We start from the raw sequence: 24,264 nt of genomic DNA, 5'->3' as shown, positions 1-24,264 counted from the left end.
GATGCACTTGCCAAAGATTCGCAAAGATCGAAGAAGACGTCGTTGTTACACGCTCGGGATCATCGATGGACGATTATAGACGAGCCGGCAAATAATTTACGACCCTCCGCGACAAAGTCTCGCGTCTAATCGAGACTAGATAACGAGAGACGAGTACAAAAGCTTCAATCTTCTCGCGGCGAACAGGAATTTGCGTTTGTTGCTTATTAAGAGAACGACGAGACAGGATGGGGAGAGTTTTCTTTTACGTATCTCTGCGAGCGGAGGATGAGAAAGACGACCGGAGAATCTTCCCCGAGTAGAACAGAGGCACCTTGTCTCTTCCGATACGAATCTCGATCTCTCGTCGGTCGCCGTTACGCTTGTGCGTGTCGGGATATATATATATACATATATGTAGCATATATATATATATATATACATCTGACACTGTGATTGACCGATAAGAGGAATAATTTTACGGCCGCTCCGCGCGGTCTCTCCGGTTGTCTCGGAAAAAAAGAGTCCGGGAGAGAGAGAAAAGGAGGATCGTTACGGCCCCGAGACAGGAGACGGTTCGGTAAAACTAATTGCGGCAGTCTGTAATAAATAGCACCCTTTTCCTCCCTCTCTATTTCGAGAAATTTCGTTGAAATTTGATACAGCGATTCGATCCTGCGCGAACTCAATTCACAAATTAAAACGCTAATACGAATTATTTTCAATTTATATTACGAAAAATATGATTATTTTTATTATATGTATTTGATGTATGAAAATCTGAGAAATTAGAAGAGCTGTCCAGACGCGACTCCCTTAGTCTCGACATTTCGCAGTCGCGGCACATCTTCGTTCCGAAGGTTCGATTCGCGGATGAAAGGGATCCGCGAGGAAGTTATAAAATCGAATTACGCAGAAGAGTCCGAATTACGTTGAAGTAGTAGCCTCCGCCACTTGATATGCTCCCAACGTATTATGCGAAACGCACCGCCTCGACACGAGAGAATAATTCGAATGCGCGATTGTTATCGATGATCATACGGATCGGGAGAGAGAGATTCAATCTTTGTCGAAGATTATTATCCTAATCGAGGAAGAATTTGACCGCACATTAATTTTGTTCGCGTATTTATAGCTTCGTCTCGTATTTCGCAAAACAGAGAAGAGCGGCGGAAGATTTACAGGCGAGATTCCGCCGCGAAACAATGTCGAGCATCGACGCGCGAGCTCCCATCGTTCGTTCTCGGAAATCGACACGTTGTTTGTCGCGGGCTAATCCGCTCGTGTGCAGATACTAGAAGTTTGACGCTTCTTGACGGGCCCGGACGTCCCTCGACCAAGGAGGTCCGGTCGCGTGACACGATCGCGCAGCATCTTGGATTACACAGCTGACTTTGTTATTGAAAGCGGAGATCGGGGATACGCGCACTTTGTCGAATGGGCCCCGTCCGGATTTTTATCCGGGCAACCTTGTAGAATTAATGAGTAGGGGGCCGGCACCCTTTGTTTACGAGCGAGCCCGAGAAAAAGGAAGAGACTGTCTTTCTTTCGCTTCAATTATCTGCTGAAAAACTAAGCGATTCGGTCCCATCACGTGACATGTCCATTTCCTCCCGAATTCTATTCATAGACGCGAGCTCAAACTCTTCGTTTTAACAACTATCGTATTTGCAAGAGAAAATTTCAAGTCTTTCTACAGTCTCTCAAGGTACAACGGCAAAAGCAGAAGAACACGCAACAGTTTATTCTAATTATTATTATTATATATTAGTTGAATAATGGATTGTAAGAATCAAATAATTATTATGAGAATATAAAAGCAGAAATCGTAATTTTAATCTTGAAATAATTGGAGAACCTTGGAAAAACTAAACTCTGCCCTGGAAAAAAATCGTGTTGCATTAAAAAGAGTTCTGTGATTCAGCCAGTAATTCAGTTTGGTCCGGAACAAAATTTTTGTTAACGCGACAAGATTTCTTTTCCAGTGTGCGAACGGAGAGGAATGTCATCTAGGTAGGAAAGAATCGAGCAACGTGGCGTGATCTTGTTGACCCCGTCGTGTCTCTCCGGCTTTCGGGCGACGATTACCATATTCCGAGCACCCGGTAGCCTGGCTCGAATAATCCGTGTATTTTCGAGCGAGGAGCCCGGAGTCGTGTTTGAGTTTAGCCATGGAACGCTATCGGTCTGCTCTATCTTAACGACGCCGGAGATCTGTCGTTCTCTCCACCCGACCATCTCCTTCTTCCCCGTCACGAGATCTGTCGGAGATCTCGTGAGAGGAGAGTGAGAGAGAGAGAAGCGAGAGAAATACGTCTGCCACCGAAATGATTGATTCGTCGCGGCCTTCTCTCTTCTATCGAAGGCAAAAATACTCCGGAAACAACTTTCACGACTATCCGAGACGGAGAAATAATCTCCGTGATCGAGCGAATTGTCGATAACTCGTTAAATAAATATATTTCTAGAATTCAAAATTCTGAAAATGATGATTTTTTAACGCGACTCTTCGAGTTTGCACGTCTGTCAATTTTTAATTCATCGAGATAATCCTCGCGCGTTTGGGACGAGAGTCCGTCTCTTCGTTCCGTTTCGTCTCCTTCGCGAGGAAGAAAAGATTCGACCCCGGCGCTAAGACTGTAATGTGTCGGCTTAACGTCAACCGGAGACAGTCGCCTATTCCGATCGCTCGTTGACCACGACTGCGACTATATGTGCGTGCGTGTGTCAGGAATCACTGTACATTCTCGACTGACACGCGAGTCTTGTACGAAAGCAGCGAGGAGAATAAGAGGATGAGAAATTTACTCGCGGAATATACATCCTTTTATTGGTTCCAGCGTCTCTCTTCAAATTCCATCGAAATATATATATATATATAAATATATAGCGAATTATAATCCCTATAATTTCATGATCTAGACCAAATCGCAGTTGCCAAAAAATACATCGGAAGATGAAACAAATATTTTAAACAATGAGATGAATTTCTAAGTAAAACGTCATCTGAAATTTGGTCGTGGCAGAAGTATCGAATTCAGTCGATTCGCGGAAGACGAGTTCGCGAACGGAGGGAATTAGATTCCACCACGACGGAGAGAAATTGACAATGGGTGTCCAGAGTACTCGACGACGCACAATGGCAACTCGATACTTGGTTTACCGGCTAGAAGAAAGATTGAAGCGAAAGACCGGCGGCTCTTCGACCTTTTGCCTCCTTTCGACGAAAGAGGAGCGTTACATCGGGCCTTTTTGTTCGTCGGCTCGTTTCGCTCTTTTGACAAAACTCCCGGCAGTATTAAGTATCCATTACGGCTTTACGTTTCCAGGCGAAATGACTCTTTCTATCTTTCACCGAAAGAGAGAGAGAGAATGAGACTTCTTCCTCTCTATTTCTCTCCAGAAAAATTCGCCGCGGATTCTCGTCGCGCGCGGAGGAAGCGGAAGCGGGCGGGTATTCGGGAAATGTGTGTTTCTTCCGAAGCAGGGGAACAATCGGGGAAGCTCGTGGGAAGGGACCCCGATTGGAATCAGTCGCCGCTCACGGCGAGGGAGAGAAAGACTTCTCATTTCCGCGAAGCTGGTCCGTCTTGCCTTGCTTGCGCTCCCGTTCCCGCGGGCGTGCATTTGGGATACAGGAAGTCCGCCATTACAGACTCTTCTAATATACGATCTCGAGGTATACCGAACGTATCCGCGCGTATATATAAGCGGGATACGTATAATGAATTGTAAATGTATAATGAAATGTAAAAACCCAGGCAATCGCGTATCTTCTCAGCACCACGGAAAATGCATAAGTCTCGCTGCAAAAGCGAAAGTTCAAAGCGCGGGTCTAACGAATATTTGCGACAAAAAATTCGCTGTAATAATTGTGAGAAACCGCGCGCACACACTATACTACTTTGTAATGGACTTTTCGCGTGCTACGCTCAACCTTTCCGTCTCAATGTTCCCGATCTTCGAGATGCGCGAGAGCTGGTCTCCGTCTCTCCCGAGATTCGGTAATTTCCTCGCTCTCTCACCCCCTCGTTTTATTATCCTTCCGCGTGTGTGTGTCAGAGGCACCAGTGTCTTCTCCGCGTCTGGCGCGGCCGTATCTTGATTTCCAGTCGCGATCTCTCCTAAAGCTGATCGCCGATAAGGCCGAGGAAAAGAGGGCGAAAGAGGATATTCATTTGCGGCGCGCGCTAATTGGCTTGCGATTTCTCTGCACGAGCAACCGCCAACGACGGACATTCGTCACGTATGCTCTCTCGTCCCTTTCCCTCCCGTCACAGTGGGCTTTCTGTCTTATAGCCGTCGGCCGGAAACAAGGCGACGCACTGTGCGACCCAGTCCGAATTTACGCAGCTTTTTCCTTCGTTCGCTCCCGCTCTTATCGCCCGTTTAATCTCGTCGCGATGATACGCCGCCGCCTTTTTCTGCGAGATCGGAAGGCGATCGTGAATTATTACGTCGATATTTTAACGCAATCAACACGCATCTCTCGTTCTCCTTACGTCGTATTTAGGATTTCCGTACGATAAATTAAAGATGGCGTTTCACATTTTTTACGTCTTGGAAAGACTTTTTTCAAGATCAAATTAATTTTTTTCAATCGATAAAAATTTTTAAAGTGTCATTTTCGCTGATAACAATATTCCGCCTTCTGAAAATCAGTCCGTTTATTAGCGATAGAGCGAGGAAAACAACGGCGAGAATGACGGCGCGCGACGTTTCATCTCGTGAACGCGTTAATTTCGCGGAATTCCTCGGCTAGAAGATCGTCGCGACGCGTGTCTCGCCTATTAAGGCCGTCGCCCACACGCTGTCTTTCTCTCGGTCGTCTTTTAGATTTCTGTTCCGCGGAAATGTTCAGCATAACAACGGGGAAGATCCCTCCGGCCGTCACGTCGATTGCGAGGGAGGTGAAACATTGTGTCCGACGAAAAAAAAAAAAGACACTAGCAAGATTCTTTCTCTTTGTTCTTTCGCGCCTCTCACTTCCTCTCGCTCTCTTTCGATCACGTCTATCGCGTCCCCCTTCGCTTCCGGCACTTCCGGTGTCACACGCCGTTGAGCACGCTCCACCCTCTCCAGAGGAGACTCGTGTACGTGTGTAAGGACCACGTCCGGCAAACCAGAAAGCATCCTAATTGTTGGTACAACACTAGGGGTCTCTTCATTGTCGGAAAACCTTCGTACGTGTGTTTGCATACGGCCACCCGCGCTTACTCCGCGATAGGAATATAGGGAAAATTGAAAAACATTTTTTTAATCTTTATTTTATTCCTTTCTATATAAAGAGAGTAGTATAGGGAATTTAATTTTATATGATCAAAATTATAATTCAATTATTTAGTGCGCGAGTGCAATTATGCGAACAACGTCTTCGACAAAAGTTTTGCAAATGGAAATATGATGTTTGAATAATTTATGAGGTATTTCATAATTTATTTTGATAAATTATTGACAGAAGAACTGTCTAGCGAGCGCGTTACGTAAGATATTGCGAAGCGTAGTTCTGTTTAATAAGCAATTGTCCATGAATGTGGACATATTAATTCAAGACCCCCGAATCGCTACAGACTATTTATACCGAGGCTTTAGAGAGCGACTTTCTCTTTCATAATTAACGACCAATTAACGCACCATCAAGCGCACCCGCAAAATCGGAATCTTTCAGTTGACTCGACGAATCTTATTTAAAGAGTCGTATAGGAACGTAGCGAATCAAACGAGACATTACATGTATATTAAAAAGATAAATTTAAAAAAATTCAACTTTAAATTCAGATGTCTAATTTTGAAAAAATTAAATTTGAACTTTTGTTTATACTTAGAAGTACATCGATCTTCGAGATTCGCTAGACTCCTATTTTCCTCGAAATAACGCGTCGATAGGACGATACAATTAATGTGGAATGATAATCAACGAGTGCAAACTCACGTTGTGCAGCTTGTAGTAGAGTCCGCAAGCGTTGCAGACAGGTTCGCCCGCTTGATTCCTTCGCCAGAGAGTCGTGGTCGCCGTCTTGCAGTTGGCGCAGCTGGTGCCTGCCCGTCTCGCCGCACTCTGCAGCGACAGTTTTGGAAAAGAGAGAAGACACAGATATCACACCCGTAACGCTGGCCTTTCAGGTTTTCGCGATCGTCTCGACGGTTAAATCGAAACATCTCACAATTAGCAAAATTTATAGATACAATGATAAGAGAGAGAGAGAGAGAGAGAGAGATAAGGATCTTATACATGTATTATATTTAAGGAAAAATCTTTCTATATCTTTCTAATATTATTTACACGCGGTGCAGACGATAAAGCTGATGTATTAATAATAGAGAGTATACAAAAATGTTATCCGTCAATTTTTGATGTCAAGATTAGATCAGCTGATCATCGAAACATTCATTAGAAAGTTTCCTTTATCTTAGTTTTCTTATCTCAGTGACATTTATAAGATGGAAAAGTTATTAGAAAAATGACGAGGAAAAAAATGTCATCGCAATTAAACACTCGAAACGCAAGATCGATTATCTCAAGTTTGTCGAAAGATCAGATTGTCACATATACGCGTCAGCAATAAAATTTCCTCAAAATAATTCGCGGAGAAATATTTTCATATCGCACATAAACGCGCACAAGTAACCCGCTTCCCGACTAAATTGTAGATGAAAAATCGCGTCACGCGAGAAAGAGGATTATAAAACGGAGTAAAGTGGTATCCTATCGAAGTGTACTCTCCATCCACCGGGAGCGCATTCGATCCGTCGGCTTACGAGCGGAATCAAAAAGCCACGCGGGCTTGACGCGGGTCACCGTGACGCATCAACCTTTCCTTCACCCACCCGAAAATCCTTCCCGATCGCTCGCCTGTCGGATCGACGTGACCCCGAGAGGAATAGGGGGCAGGGAAATCAGAATGTGTGCGTAGAGCTTAACGCGAGAGAACGTCTCCCAATCTGGCTAGAGTCCTTTTGAATCAAACACTGGAATTTATTTTCATGTTTAATAGGTATATTAAAGAATAAAAATATTAAAAAAAAATTAAGAAAGAACAAAAAATAAGAAATAAAAGAGTTGAAAAAATCCTGCGGACGCTCATGCTAGAGCGGGCTTCGAAAACACACCTGTACACCCTCGTCGACGCGTACGAGAGAGTGGCACAAACACTTAACGAAAAAGGAAGCGGGATCCATTTTATCCCTCGGGGACTGCGGCTTATTTCTTCTCCCCGAAGCGGCGCGCGAACGCGAGGAGGACAGGTATCTCATCGCCGTTGAGAAGAGAGAATCTGTATTGTAATACCCTCTTCTCTCTCCGGTTTACATATATCCACCTTTCACTTTTATCCTCTTTCTCCCTTCTTGGCTCTTCCTGCTGAACCACTTAACCGTTAATGGACGATACTGTTACCGAAAAACCGTGCGCCGCGGGTAAATTCCAAGTGGATCGTGCGATATACGTTTCGTCGAAACAAATTAGACGTCGATACGACGAGAGATACTATTTGGCCGTCTCGAGGCTTCGAAATTACGATCGCACGGGTAAATGGAAAATGACGGGCTATCACTCCCGAAAATTCCCATCTCGAAACTAAACTCTCTCGCGCGTATATATGTGTTTTTAATATCATAATATAGAATCAATGCGTTTCGTTCCCGCGTGAACAAAATTTCACAGCGCGTCATATTATATATATTATTTAAGAGGCTGATAAGACACTTTGGTGATCGCCGAGATAACGCCGAATTGATGATGGCGCGCGCGCGCGCAAGATGTTTCTTTTCTCCTCCTTCACAAGAGGCGCCCACCTTTGACCCTCCGCTCTCTTTCGTTCACCCCCTACCTATACTCGCAAACCACTTAACCCCCCTCGAGAGATGACACTGCACCCCGGAAAGGCAGGAGAGACTTGTATACCTGCCTGCGCGCGTCATTGTCGGCGAAAGCACAAAATACAGGGGAACCACTACCCTCGCATAATAGCGAGCTTATTGAAATTTCTTTGAGCGAGAGGGATAGCTCTCTCGCGTGTCCCCCGTGTAGGACACGAAATTGCCCTCTTTTGTCCCGCCCTCTCGTACCCCATTGCATCACACACACAATGAGTTCTGAGACAGTACCAATTTCAGAGAGAGAGAGAGAGAAGAAAATGTGTCTCTCCGGATTTTCTCGCAACGACGTTCTTCTCGGGTCGATATATATTCAGGGACTCGTGTGCTCGCGGATCGTTGCGTGATCGAGTATGCGCTCGCGTTTATTGTAGCGAGCATTCGTGGAAAAAGTTCGCTCGCAAGATCGAGAGATATATACACTATTATAGACTGGAGCAACTGTCAACTGCAACTTGCATCGTCTTCTCTATACAAAGACGAGCGCTACCAATTTTTCCCATCAATCGTCGCGTTATATACCCGGATTAAAAAACAACCATCCGGTTTCTCTTCGATCCGTTTCTTCCCCATGCGCGCGAACATCGGACCCTTGTTTACCTCGGGAATGAAGCGCGAGGGTCCGCGATGGAAGGAGACGAGCGAGGAGAAACGGGGAGGTATATACGGTGGCGGCGGTGTGTAATCATGCCTTATCTGGCGGATCTTATCAACCCTTGCGCGTAGCGAAGGGAGAACTCCCTCCGCCTCGGAATCGATACGCGGAGAGCCACCTCTCATCAATATAGCGGCCGCGCCGCTATCTGCTCTAGATCTTTGACACTCTCGCCCTTTCGAGAGGCGAAGGCCGAGACACCCCGAAAATCGCCAGCACCTATATACGGCGGCCATCGCGCGGCTAATGGTTATTAAACGAGAGAACGCAGGGGGTGAGCGTTCTCCAAACGAGCGGGTTCTTTTTTTTTTTGGAAGGCGAAAGGGAGTAGAGGAAAAAAAAATCATTAGCGAATGGAGAACATTCGGCGACTTTGTGAAACGAAACTAACATTATGGTAGTATTCAGTTTGAATGATTTTTATATACGACGATGTATAGTGAATTTAATCAAACGGGTTATTTTCTTCCGCGCGAGATCTCTCTCAAAGTATCGCCCCGACTTGGCATGCGAACGTTTCTTCATGTATATACTATATATATATATATATATATATATATATATGCATGTATAAGAGAACGACCGGGTTGGTCAGGATCGTGCACGCATTGCTGAGCGATTAGATCCCTGAAAAAGCTCGCCAAGTCCTGTCGCGGGACACTCTCCGAAGGACTTCGATCTCGGAAGCTGAGGCCGATTCCAGTCCCTTTTATCCGCGGTGAATTTATTATTAATCTCGCGAGGTCTCTCTCTCTCTCTTCCTCTCGCGCTTCGCGCAAAGGACGAGCCCCCGGTAAATTGCATATCGGGGACTCGCGCGGACAATAATTTATCATCCCGCGGTTGCCGGGCGCGTTCGGGAAACCGGTTGCCTCCAGAAGGCAGAGCTCCGGACACTGACGGATATGACATTTCTGAAGTTTCGCGGCGATCTACGTTCCTCCTCTCCTTCCTTTCTTCCTATTTTATATCCCCCTTCGTTTGCCTCCTTTTTTCCATCTCCTTCCTCGCAGTCGTCGTCAAGTCCTCTCTTTCTCCTCCGCTCGTCTCAACCTCGCGTTTCCCTCGCTCGTTTTATTTCGCTCTCCCTCGCTGCCACCCCGACGGCGTAATACATCGACTCGTCTCGTGAGAAGAAGAGAGAGAGAGAGAGAGAGAGATCTCTCTCCTTCTCCGTCCATCGGCGAATCGTATCTTTTATTTGCCATCGGTCTTCGTGCCTCCTTCGAGCGAGTGAAGCAGACTCGGAGAACGCGTCATTCTCGAAATTGAAAACTGGATTATCGGCTTCGACGTCCGGTCCGGACAGAGCCGATCCGACGGCCAAAGCTCGTATTTGCAGGTAGACTTTAAATCCCACGATACGCGCGCGCGCTTCTTTCATATAATATATTTATATATAATATATCATCGCGATATAATAAACAGTAACGTCATAACGATTCAATTATCAAGCGCGATGACGCGTCCGGGAAAACATCGATTAATCGTGCTTAATGAAAATAATAAAAGTATCTCTTTCCGCTCTGTCGTTCGTATCGCGATAATCCTTAACGCGCTAATCCCGTAAGATTGAAACGAGAGACGGAGGAATATATAGGATGGAGAGACTTTCTTGTAGAAAAGAACGCTATATATTGGCTACCGATATCGATGCGAGAGGCGCTCATTGAAATCACGAGATATCCGTCCGCCGACCGGATCATTACACGTTATTAATTAGCCCGATATACTGATTAATGACCGGCACTCGCGATAATATAGAACTACACGCGATGCTTGGCGCTTCTCTCCGGATGAAGAAGCCGTTCGAAGAGATGCCGCCGATATTTCAATAGAGCGCTATTGAAAGCCGGTTTCAAAGTTGTGTGTCGAAAGAACGGATCCCTTATAGATGCATATATACATATTTATATATATATATAATATATAGAGACGTTTCTTTTGTACAATTAATAAATTTCGCGCGGCGTATTTGCATCGCGATTCTAATATACAGTATTAATAGTAAAATAAACAATTGATTTCCAAATCACCGCGATCGGATGTCCAGTAAATATCGCAATCGTCGCCTTGACGTTGATGTAATCCCCCCCTTGGGGCATTTACGAAATTAATAATAATCAAATTAGCCGTCCCGAGTGATTAATGATATCTCGATACGCTGCGTCTTCGTGGCTCGCGGGCTCGTTTCCGAGAAATTACCGATCTCTGAGGAGATCGATCGCTCTATGCATGTATGTGCAACGCGTCCGATCGACATTTCGACAATAATTACCTACTCGCTACATGTCGCGGCCGATCGATAACGCGCTGACAATTAACTCTGAAAAATCGTCCCGACTAGTACCGGTTTCGTACACTCTCGCGGAGGAAGCTAATTCGAGGGCAATTTTATTTTCATTTCGTTTTTACGACGATCAAAATCGACCGTCACACGACGAGATGCAAATTCGTTTCTTCGATGGTGAAATCACTTAAAAAAATTTTTTTTTCTTTCTGCGAGCGCACAAGTCTCCGTCGCGCGCGAGCGGACTATCGTTTTACGAGCGCAGCCTCTCGATAACGATCGCCGTGTGTATCCTTGACTAAATCGTGACTAGAAGCGGCAGGGAGCGGCGGCGGGAGGACGGCGCGATATACACACGCTCGGATACAAACATTGTTCTCTCTCGGCATCGGGAGATACAAATTGCTCGTATGGCGCAGCAGCGACGGATGCCAGCGGTAGGGTGGAATAAATAATAGGGGGCGGGATGCGGATATGTGTGCGCATGTATATATATTATATGAGAGAGGATCAATTCCTTCATGTGTCTCCTCCGTCTCTCTCATGGTCTTCTCTTGGAATTCGCCGATTCCTTGCTTTTATATTAACCATTCGAAAGTAGCTGTTCCGGATTCCGATTTTGCCGATCGCGGTAATCTCTCTTTCTCTTCGGCTCTCGAGAGAGCGGCTTCTCGAGCACGTGGGTCGAAATGGCGGACTCGCTCTCTCTCTCTCTCTCTCATTCTCTTCCTCCCCTTCTGGAGGGAAGAGCTCCCCGAGGCGGCGGATCCGTGTAATACGGATAAATACGCGGCACGTCGCTGTAGTATATATATGTACTCGCTACCTCGCTCTCGCAACAGTCTCTCGTGTGTGTATATGTAATATAATGTACCGACGAGGTACTGTGGGCGGCGTGGTGCACGCTTGTGACTGTGACAAGTAGTGGTACCACATTCCTAACACTAGCGCGGCACACGTAGCCCTCCTCTTTCCTCCTCTTCCCTCCGCTTCGCCCTTCCTCTCTCTCTCTCTCTCTCTCTCTCTTTCTCTTTCTACCTTTTCCCCTCGCCTCCCTATTTACGCCCGCGATCTAGGGTGGGGTACAAACAATGCTCGGATCCGTGCAAGAGGAGTGCATCCCGAACCGGTGGTTCGGGTCGTTCTCAGAGATGAGTCGTCGACGACGACGTCTAACGCGGAGACAATATCACGGATTACGTAAGTCACATATTTACATTGCGCGATACAAGACTATAACTCAAAGTTACGATGGTTGCATCGGAGGATACGAGGTCGCTCCAATTTTCGACGAGATCGATACGGCGTCCTTCATCTGCAGCTAGTCTTCCACAAGTTCGATTAAATCGTTACGTTTTTTTTTTTTTTTTTTAACGAAGTAGACTTTACCGTTCACAAATTCGAGAGATTCGGATCTTCCTCTCGGTATATAATGTAAAAAAAAAATATTTTTCTTCTTCGAACCTCTTTGCTAAGAATAATAGTGTCAGCGGAAAGTAAGGTCGTTCGTACGCATACACGTCTCGCGTATTAAACGATCCTTCGTCTCCCTTTCCAATTTTTCTCCGCCCGCGATTACATATTCCGCGCGAAATCATCCGTTTATCGAAGTCTCAAGGACACCACCGTATGTTACAGCGTTCCGAGAATCGTGGAAAGTAAGGTCGTACGCGATGCATATGCATGTCATATGCATATATCACGGGTCTTTCTAATTGCACTTTATCGCGGCAATGTACTCTCGCGTAATTACGCCGATTAATCGTCGGATTGTCAGTCGAATATAATGGAGAACTGCATTTTTATTATTTCGTGCATCAATTTTTATACGCGGTGATAAAAGAGGAAGATTATATTTCTCGTTTATATTATCTCTGTCTCTTTCTTCTTCGGGAGCAACATAATTTCGCTTAGCGTTAATTCGAGAAAAAAAAATTATCTTTTTCAATAGGATGCACGTCTTTGTCTACCGATTGACGAATCGACGTGTCCCAACGTGCCAGCTGGACACGCGTTCCCTCTTCCACGAGGTGCATCGATACACGTAATGCTGCGGCAGATGCAAAGACAAGGTGCGAGGAGTGCGAAGAGAGAGAGTTTAGCCATTAACTGCCGGGGAGTTGGTAGCCAATCTATATGATAAACAGCCTGTGTTGGGTGTACACGCGTGTACCTCGCGTGGCCGGCTCGTAAGAATATTTTCGTGACCTTCGTTAAGAGGGATATGTCACCCCGTTCGAAACCGCGTCGTTTCCCGAGGTTCTTCGATTTTTTCGCGAGCTCGAAATTTGCTCCCTGAAATTTCAACGATATCCTACGACGACGGGCGTCGACGGCATTTATCGAGGAAAATTATAATCATTCGCATTATAATCGATTCGCCATTATGCACTTAAGTAGAGTTAAGTCTCGCTGGGTAATTGCACCCCGGAGCCATTAAAATAAACGGTCTCGCTGCTTTCGATAAAAATTACTTACTTGACATATAACGCGTTTATATATATATATTGTAGAGGCGTTTAATATTTAATTTTGAAATATCACGCTGCGCGTGGGTGACGCAACGATACCGTCCGTTCGATTTTTACAATTAATCCCATTTACAGCTAATCGCGTTATTTCCCCTTCAAACATCTCTCGGAGAACCGTGAGCTTTCTATTAAACTGGCTACAAGAATTTTGTCGCAATAATACATTATAAATCACCGGAGCCGGTCGGTGTGCATGTAAATGTGTATGTCTCAGATTTCTATCGTGTTATTATCGCATCGCCCGATACCATTACGTTACGATTATTATTACGACAAAGCCGGTCCGCTTTATTTAACGGCGCACAAGTATATATCTGCATACATATACATACGTACGTATACACGTGCTCGCTCGCTCGCTCTCTCGTACGTATATATCTATACGATATCCCTATTCCGGAGAAGCTGAAACGAGACATTGAACAGACCTTGGTCCGAGTAACTAACCTTTCACTCATCTTCTATCCAGAGTGGAGAACGCGGCGCAACGGAGATCGCACGGAGGCAAACGATTTTCACCGTGTCGTGACGTAGCGACCACGCCGTACCTACACTTTGCCGATTGACTCTGCCTTTCTAATCAGCGCGAGAGCCCAAAGAACACCGGCTGGCTCGCAGAATTGCTTGCAATACACAATATATTATGTATAGCTACACACGCGCGAATATGCATACAGGGTGTCCTATATATAAGTATTTCTCGTCGATACACACTTTTTCTCTTATCAAAATTTCTGAAAAATATTGTTTTCGAGATATCTCATTTTTCAAAATATATTATAACACTGCATATTTGCTGATTCTTTATGTAAAACTTTGATAATTCTGTTATAAATTAAGTTTAATATTTATATATTACATGTTGAGATATTTGATATTGTTGAACAGCTGATTTTGACAGCTGACTTTGACAGCTGATTATATGTAAAACTTACATATATATAAATATTCACTTTGGTACCATAGGAGAATTAGTTTCATGTCAACTTAATTAAATTTCTTCAAATTGTTTCATTACAAAAATGTATTAGACTTATAACAGAATTACAAAAGTTTACACAAAGGATGAAGAAACAACGCCACATTGTCATTTGAAATAAAAATAAAGATATTCCGGAAACGATGTATGTAAATGATGTATGTAATGTGTTTCTGGAAATTTTGTTGAAGAAAAAAAAAACCGATAATACCGGTTTGTACTCTATCCGTAGGACACTCTGTACACATACGTGTCTGTGTGTGTAATGGCGTGCTGCGCGGGCGGATTTTATAACATTGTACCTAGTTACGTCACACGTGGAACACAATTACCCGAAACGCCGCGTGCGAGAGAACACCATGTTCCAGAATCGAATACGTAATCGCGCACGTGTCACGCTATAACGATCGTATTGTTATCGCGACACGATAAACGCGAATCGCGTTGATCCCTAGGGCAGATGAAGACGCACGATCGCGATTCTCCTTCCTCAGTTCTCTCGATTCATATCGCGATTGGCAACTTTACTCATCGATTTTATGAATGCATGTAATTTGCCTTGCTTTATCTCTCCTCTTCCGTCAGAGATTAGGATTAATTTCAAAGAACAATCAAAACGTCAGACTCACCGATAATCAAAGATCCCGGATTACGAAGCCGAACGATCTCGCAGCGTGTGTCCTCTACGCCCACGTGAGTTCGAAAACACTCTTATACACATTCACAAGACCCCTATACATGCGACATTGTGTCTACATAATCTGGCGCGTGACTGTGAAACTTTAAATTGCACGAAGCAATTTTTATAAAATCGAAGTAGTACCCTCTGGCCTATTAAAAGTATCTCGCCTCTCGAGTCACAATTTACAATTGTTCAATTTGAATTTAAAAAGTGCAATTAGCCAGAATTATAAAACTGATAATGATAATTATATTTAATCGCAGAAACTTTACGCAACATATTTAATTTCATAAATGAAGATATATACAAGTTTTATATATAATCAGCTGTCAAAGTTAGCTGTCAAAATCAGCTGTTCAATAATATATAATATCGCAACAATATTGTACAATACTCATTGCACGATATATGTACATTTTATGTATAAATATCATGTATACATATATTAAAAAAAAAATATATATATATATATGTAAATACATATTATATATGTACGTACTATATATCGTGCACGCTATATATCGTCAATTCAAGTCGGTGGGAAGAGAAGGAGAGCGTCCGCGCGCTCGCGGTGAATTTATTTAAATTGCGAGCAATGTTCCACCGTGTTCAGCAGCTTCTTCTGCCCCGGCGCAATCGAAATCGAGCAAAACGAGCCGGCTCCAAGTCGATGGCGTGTAGCGGGACGCCGGTTTATAAGGCGGGGAGAAGTCGAACGGTGGGTCGCCCCGTGGGACGACGGGTACCGAACCACCTCCGTAGTCTATATATATATATGTGTGTCTCTCGTTTTTTTTCTTTTTCTCTCCTGTCTTTTCACCTCTCCTCCTTTCCGTCCGCTTAAACGAACCACCCCCGTGAGAACCGCTCGTCGATGACGACAGGCTTCGGTCGGTTGAGAACGAACAGCAACAGAGACAATAGGCCGGGCTGAGAGTTGATTGATAATACGTCAGAGAGATATGTACCTCGGTAAATTGGCGCGAAAGTGTTTCACTCCGTCCGTTCGGAACCGCCAGGTTTCTCCTTGACGTACACGAGTTGCAACGTTCGAAATTCTCTACACCGAGCCTTCTAAGAAATATTCAGCCGCTACACACCTCGTTACTTTCTGTATACGTTCTTTTTTTAATTTCATAGGAATTGAAAACAAAAATAAAATTATTAAAGATATAGACGATTTTGATCAACAACATATAGATGATTATATATTTTCTACAAGATCACGATAATTGCCAGCCTTTCGATTATTATATTGAGAATTTAAAAAAAAAATATACAAACTTATTACAGACTAGTTTCGCCGTAGGTAAACAAGCCTCGACGAAGAAGCCGAGTCGGCTGACAAACAGCTGATCGTAAAGCAGAGAGAGAGAGAGAGACGACGTTGCCTTATGAAAGAAAGCGAGAGCTTCGTATATATGCGCGCGAACGCAAAGTGTCCCGGCGATATTTAACGGCGTTTGCGCTGCCGCGAGCTCGCGCATAATCATCGTCCCGCGAAAATGAGCGATCGCCGCGAAGGAAGGTTTTGCCCGCCGACGAACACCGTTGGCCCGACTCTTCGGTCGGTACCGCATGCAGATATAGAGGAAGAGAGAGAGAGAGAGAGCGGTTTACGCCGCGGGAATTTTTGCGGAATAAAACGGGGCGATATCATTAAAATGGATACCCAGGAGCGAATCGAGCCGGTTTCCGGTGCACGACGACGCGTGCGCGCGTCCCGCGTAATTGCGATCCGGAATGCAGCCCGCGTTTTATGCACCGGCTCCCGTCTCTCCCGGCGTTACTCCTCCGGAGAGCTCCTCGGATTGAACCGGCCGCATTATCTAATTGCGTTAATTCATCATCGCTCGAACCCGATTACGGAGCCTGCAATTTTCGGTTTTCATTTTCACGATTTTTTTTCCTTTCGTTATATACGATCCAATCGCGTCGATACCCGGGTAACGCGGGTATAATATAATGGATCGTTCAATTGAGAAAATGTCATCGCGACCGCTTATTATATCCGACCCGATCTTTTTCCTTCTTTTTTCCCTATTTTTTTTATTTCCACCGAATCGCGGCGGAACGAAAGGGGAATGTACCGATCTGAGAATCGAGGCTTGTATATAACGGTTCGTATATACGGACGGGAACGACAAAATAAACAAGCGTGTAATTAGCTGACAACGCATGGAAGTCTCGACTTAGAGCCGTCCGCTGGAATCGCGAGGCAGCTTCCTTTTACGAAGGTTGCGCGTTCTTTTTTACATACCTCAATATAAGCTCGCATCAAGGGGAAAGACAATCTAATTATTCGGAAATTGCTCGTCTCTCTCTCTCCATCTCGAATGATATTAATAAACGGCCATGATAAACAGAATTATTTCATTCGAGAAACATCTAGTCCGGTAAAATTGCATTAGATCCGGCGCATTGTTATTGGAATTTTCCGTGCAGAACCGAGAACTCAAGATTTTTCCACGTGTCGTCCGGAGCGGAACGCGGCTGATGGGATGAAGCAAGGCGAGAAGGAAATAAAAAAAAATTGAAAGATGGAAAGAAACCGAGAGAACCGAGAATGTTATTCGCGTACGAAATAAAGTGGCGTATTTACACGGAGAGATCGCCAGTACGCGGCCGACTGTAAATTACACCGTAAATCGTGGGGTGTTATTTGACCGGAGAGGAAAGGAGGCTCGGAATATCCGAACGAGAAGCCGAGAGAGTGAAGAGGGAGAAGGCGGACGGGAAGGGAGATGCAACGACGGTCAAGTTTATGGACCGCGCGGGATGATTTACGGGACGATAGTTGAAAACGAGTCTCGCGCGGATCAAAAGACGTGCAAATTGCCCGGGTTACGATGCGTACCACGCATACACCGGCTTCTTAGCTCCTCGCCTTCTAGCGCGGACAATGGGTTAATAACACCCGGCCGCGGTTTAATTATGCATTCAAATACGTAATTAGAGACGGGCGAGAGAGTCTCTCCCGCGGGCGGATTTCAATCTGTTTGCTCTGCGAAATTGAGTCATCCGTCATCGGTCGCCGTCCACGTGGACACGGTTGTAAAACACTCCACGTTTCTCCGGGAGAGGAGATAGAGAATCGTAAGAGTATGTCTCTGGGTGTTCGCATAAATTTACTCTTTCCAACAAAATTTCCTCTCATTTTATAAAATGAAATAAACACGTAGAAATATATATAAATATATATATATATATATATTTTTTATAGATATTAAATTTATAAATTTTCTCGCGCGTGTGTTTGACGTTTGTAACCTGGGGACGAAGCCGGCGTTGCGGCCCTCTAAGCAAACATAAAGCTGCTGAACGCTCGTTAGACGACAGGAAGCGGCCTCGTACGATCGAGCGAATCGTTACAATGCGCGGTGACACGAGAACGCATTGGAACGAATCAACCTGTTCACGTGGTGCGAAGGACCACGGCGTGGCGATAATTATTTCGTTCCTTTTTTCTCTCTTTTTTTTTGCTTCACGCTTTGGACGTTCCACATTATGCGGCGAACGCGTCGCACGTGGAACGCATAACGAATGTATGTATTTGCAACGTATGCACGAGACTCCCGTGCGAGAAGCTGCGTTAAAAATTATGCGCATACCTCGACTTGATTATTTCGAAGCGGAAAGGAAGGAAGGATATGACGACGAGAGTTAAATAAGCGCGCGAGGGAGGACTCTCTCTAAAAAAGAAAAAAAATACTGCAATTTATAGTTAATTAAAATCGTGCGAAAACACGTAACGAGACACTTTTGCGGTTCCCACGCTTCCGCGTGATAGTAATTCACCGCGATTGCGCAACCGTTATAATTATAGCTGCAAAACCAGGAATGTAATGATTCACGTGAGTTTTTTTCGTCTTCCCGTCTTCCATTTTTTTTTTTTTTTATTATTATAGCCACGCAATTGTAATAATTGCAGATACCTATCAAACGTCCAAAGAGAGAGAAAGAGAAGGGTTGTTCACAAATGCAATCAGTCGGGATACATTAATTGTGGCGTTTTCTTCGGAAGCGTTTATTTTACTCTCGATTTTTGGCCTCTTCGCACTTGGCACCTCCCGTTCAACGGCATCGCGTGGGCAGTGAATTACGAGGGAGCCCTCGAGGCTCCCAGAGGAAGGCGCGCGCGAGAGAAAGAAAAAAAGCGCGAAAGCGAACTCCTCTCCTGTTTCAATGGAACATAAATAAAAATTGTCTCCCTCGCTACCGAAAAGCCCGTCGCAACCCGTTTATTTGCAACCGCGCGCCTGTTACTTTCGACGCAGACGATGAAGTCGCGAAAAATCGTGTCTATCGAACGCGTCCAAACTCTCTGTTAGCCAAGGAAAACGCAATTTACGATACAAACGCTGCGGGGAATAAACGTCGCGAAGAGGGAAGAATCGAGAAATGGATAGAGAGGGAGGTTTAGGAATTCGAAGCGTTCTCTCGTGGTAGCAACGTCGAAATAGAATTCCAAAGGGGTGAATTATGTCGTCCGGGCGCACCCGAGGCGAACAGGCAACCCCTTGTATTCTCGCGTCTCTGTATAAACTCGCATAAACTCGCACCCGCGACCGCTCTACGTGTATGTACTATATGTGTATACCTATGTGTGAGTTTGTATGGACCGCGATTCGGCGGTCCTCGATCCTCGATTTATGACTTCGCCTAACTGCTTGCGGCCACCGTCGAGCTTCTGCTACATCGTGCTCGAGTAGTCTGAACTTCATTCGAACCGTCAACGCGTTCCTCGTGAATCTTTTTCGAGTTTCTCTTGTCTACAATGTCGAAATGCACTTCATTTACATATACATTCTTCACGTGCAATTATATGCATAAGCATTGTTTATATTTAAAAATGTGAGTCGAAGCTGTTAAAAGTCTTCCATATTCTGTTAAAAGTCTCTCAAAACTTAAATAAATATAGAAATTTTCTTCATTGCATTTTTTAATTGAATTGTATTATCTCCAACATAAAGCAGATAATCACTATCTTCTGTTATATACGAAATAAAATCGCGATAGCACAAATTAATCGTCGGTGCATTAATAACACTTCTGTATATTGTTAATCATCGAACGAGTATCTCTCTGCGTTCGATTAATATCTCGGGAATAGCTTGAACGTGTCATTGAGAAGTCTGGAGATTATTGAACGGAATCTCCTGCAATTAAATGAAAAAGAAGATACATCTATATATCTATACATCTGCTTCTTTTTCTCTCTCTCTGGCTTATAAAGAATTAACGCAGCGTCGGTCGAAAGATTTATCTCGCGACCGGCTCTCGCAATCGATCGCGTGGCGACTTCATTTTCCGCGCCTCATCGTCGCCGTCTTCGTCGTCGTCGTCGTCGTTCGCGGATATTTATACGCGTCTCTCTCTCTCTCTCTCTCTCTACACGGCTTTCCGCGAGGATAAGCGTCTATAATTCAAGACGCTTTACAAGTAAACGGTCCCGGTATGGCGTAAATCACGGCGCGCTCGAAGCCCCAAGTTTTTTTTTTCAAACTTCTCTCCTGCGCGCTTACGGCGGTGTATGACTAAATCGCATTGTCTTCGTTAATCGAGCCTTCGAGGAAACGCGAAGGAGAGAATTGTTTTCGCATAAATCCCCACGTGTGTCGCTACCTTGAGAGAGAAGACTCGCGTTAACGCGTATATCCTGGCGCCGAAATAAATTTTTCGAAAATCCGAGGGAAAACGATTTTTACTCGGAATGTCTACTCGAATCTAGTTAAAGATTTTTAAGAATTTCCTGAAATATTTACATGTACGTATGAGTAAATTAACAAACAATTAAAAAAAAATGTTTCTGCCTAAAAAAGAAATTCCTGAAGAATTTCAGACACGTGCTGTTTTCTTATATCAATAACATAATGACATATAAATTAATTTAGTATCTCAAAGTAGACACCGTGTCGAAATAATTATGATCATGCATAAACGTTGCATATGAAGTAAATCATTAAATTAGGATCGAGTTGACAGAAGCTCGACAGGAGGAAACACTGGGCGTTCCAAAGACCTTTCGAGAGAGAGAAGGTGCAGCCTCCGTTAATATCACGATCATTCGGTGGCTGCCAACGCGTGTGCCGTTAAATTATAGTTGTTTGCGCGATTAACCGCGTTCCGTATTTGCATGCGAGACAGCTGATTATCATCTGAAAATGCCGCCGCCGCCGCTGAGGCTTTGCCCGCCGAAAGGGACATGCATTATGCGATTCCAGAGAGCCCGTGTACGAGATTTTTCACGGTTCGCCAGGCCTTGACCGTGTGCGCCACTTTGATACTTAACGGGAATGCAGTCGATGCTCTTTAAAACCACTAACGCGACTAATCGATGCTGCTTCATAAGAGTGATAAAATGTCACTTTGTTTTCACATCTGTCAAAAGCACACTTGTCTTCCTTCGTCTAATCGATTCTCGATACATGTCGCGCGATGTACAAATTATACGACATATATGGTATATATATTTATATGAGTTTATAATATATATTTTAAACACATAAGAAAATATTAACTGTAATTAATATCGCGATGTGCACCGAGTGGAAAGCGGTTCTAGTCGGTCACGTCGACGAGACTCGCGGTTCCCGTTACTCCTTCGCAACCGTGATCTCGTTGCAATATTCGCGTCAATACTTTTGCCGCGCAATATCTATCGCGAATATTATATATATATAGAGAGAGAATACAGCACACTGTACCGTGACGCAATATTTTATTACACATTATATCCGGCGAGCGTCATCGACGCGGCTCCCTGTAATTTCGCTGACAGGCAAATTGCGCGTTGCGCGCACTTGCGATCGACGATTTTTACCTCTTCTCTCATTCCTCCTCCTCTTTCCCTCCTGCTTCGCCGGATAATCTCCGGACCGATCCGCGGACGAGAGAGGAACCGACTCTGCGGCGGCCGCGGGAGACAAATGGCCGTAAAACGAGCGCGCTAATGATCGGGAAAATCGCTGCTTATTGAAAAGCATTAGATTACAGACGATGAGCGCGGGCGCGCGCGTGCGGACGGATAATTGCGATTCGCTCCTCGCCGTAATCCGTAGTTGGATAATATATGTGGTATGATACTCTATCCCCGAGCGCGCGATTACCATACAGTTAGCCCATGCGAATGCAAACACGTATATATACGTACACACGTATATATAAGTCAATTCGATGCCACTTTAATGGCATCATCATCATCCTCGCGCAGCGCTTCGACTAATCTTCACCGTCGATAAATTCATCCGTATTATTATTTCGCCATTTTTTTTTCATTTCGAGCACAATGCGAAATTACGCCAAGGTGCTCCAGATTTGTAATCGCGCCTCTTGATAAATATCGTCAATGTCACGTATTCGCTCGATCCTACTTCTCTTACGAAACGAATAATTAAATTAAACGCATAACGCTCGAACATTTATTTCTTGTCCTTTACTCTCTCGAAAGCGGTTTGCCTTATACACTTGTACGTCGTAAAGTATAGAGATACACATAGTTTAATGCAAAATCTTTCTCGTCGGATAATTGAGACTAACAATAGATTAGATGTAAAGTGTGATAACAAGTTGCACATAATTGAAGTTTAACACATTGAAATTTAATTATAATTTTAATTTGTAATTCTTTTGCGATATTTCTCTTATATTCCCAAATACGCGATTTATTAATCACGTCGAATTAAGAAACACGACGTGTCCGGCAGGCAAGAAATGACTTTGGCGCGAGAACGAGCATTGCTAAAAATCTCCTCCGTCCGGTAGCGACCGGGGGTATGCGTTTAAGTGGCGTATGAATCACCGGCGATCGAGATATATACACCATTCGCACGAACTATACTCGCAGCGTGAAAGTAACGAAACGAGTTGTTCGTAACGTAAATTAATCGGCCGGCTATCATTAGCGGCATTAGCCGTAATGCCGTATGCGGTGTCGCGAGAGCGCACCATAATGCGGATATTATATAGAATTATCCGACGCGTTATATATTATTGCCGATGTTATGCTCCGCGAGGATCGCCGATAATCTCCGGGAAACTCCATTCGCACTTCATCTCGCCGGCGCAAACGATCGTAATTACGTATTATAATGATTTATATACTGGCCGCACTCGATTTAACGACCGATGTTGATCAAGATAGACGCAGATAAGGTCGTCTGCGGAGTGGAAAAAAAAGGGGAAAAAACCATGTATCGATATAAATATTATTCTTCGCCTGTCGGAAATTGTAATTATATGTATCGTTTACCATTATAATTATTAATTATAAACTCGAAGATACACATCGCTCTGAATATATTAGAAAAAAACTAGAAGAAACTGGAAACTAAATTTTCAAAATGTTTCTCAGACTCTTAAGAATTTTCCTTTCCAAATAATGCGTAGAACGCGATTCAAATCTGTGATGAAAAAAAGTTTGAACCGCCTTTCACTAATAATCATAATTAAATGTTTGTAATCGTGCGGAGGTTCTCTCGAATAGAATCGCGAGAAATTCGCGGTAGGCGCTAACCGTTAACCGGCGAATCTCGACTCAACGCGATCTTTATCGGCTTGTATATCGGCCTCTAAGATCGCGATTCGTGTGTCGGATAAGAAAATCTCGGCGCGGTAGACACTCGGTAAGAATGCACCTCGCGGAATTCCTGCGTATACGTATATTATTGTACCTGTATCCGGCGCGCGCCTCTGATTCGTCGCTCGTTCGACGGAGAAACTGCGTGTTAAGTGTGTTAAAGAGTGCTCTAGTGAACTTTTAGTCACGGCCACACCCAGCCTCCGTCCGAGAGGCAAGGCTGGACCTCTTACACACGCGCGCGCGCACACACACACACACACCCACACTCCGTGTGTACTTTCGTCCGGACGTATTCCACCTAACGGGTGTCCGGAATGGAGACAAGATGATCGGGGATGAGAGAGAGAGAGAGAACGAGACGGAGCGAGTTCCGTCCACGTGAATTCGAAGCCCAGCGCTTCGAAATGTAACGCAAATATATATAGCACTACGAAAGATGCTGCAGGGCCATATAATGCAGAGAAGCGTTTCACAAGCGATCATCATTTCTTGTCTCGCTTTCTCGTTAATGCAAATTTTTCGTTTCGAGGATACAAGGGATTAATACACGCTACAGCTGTAGTTTGACAGCTGTCAAATTACGTAAGTCGAAATGTGGGACCTAATTACGACTTTCAAGAATAAACGCGTGTTCGATTCGCGGATGGACCGATTCAGGAAGAATCTTTCGATGGTTGTCGTGTTCGCGAAAA

At 44.4% G+C, this 24,264-nt stretch overlaps 2 protein-coding genes across 3 annotated transcripts in view; one reads left to right on the top strand and one right to left on the bottom strand.

Annotated features, from left to right (window-relative positions):
• The window catches only part of LOC114946652 (uncharacterized), a 342,831-nt gene that overhangs the window by 158,389 nt on the left and 160,178 nt on the right, over positions 1-24,264 (top strand). The window lies entirely within an intron of this gene.
• Positions 1-24,264, bottom strand: part of LOC114946654 (uncharacterized) — a 155,601-nt gene that overhangs the window by 8,099 nt on the left and 123,238 nt on the right. For both annotated transcript variants that reach the window (XM_085489875.1, XM_085489874.1), the window contains exon 5: positions 5,912-6,049. In XM_085489875.1, coding sequence (XP_085346001.1) covers positions 5,912-6,049 — 138 coding nt within the window. The remainder of the gene's footprint in view (positions 1-5,911; positions 6,050-24,264) is intronic.

Source organism: Nylanderia fulva, unplaced genomic scaffold, assembly GCF_048542155.1.
Source record: "Nylanderia fulva isolate GAGA-0341 unplaced genomic scaffold, ASM4854215v1 Scaffold9, whole genome shotgun sequence".
Taxonomy (NCBI): Eukaryota; Metazoa; Arthropoda; class Insecta; order Hymenoptera; family Formicidae; genus Nylanderia; species Nylanderia fulva.
The sequence above is the reverse complement of the archived record's forward strand: the minus strand, read 5'-3'. Positions and strand labels throughout refer to the sequence as shown.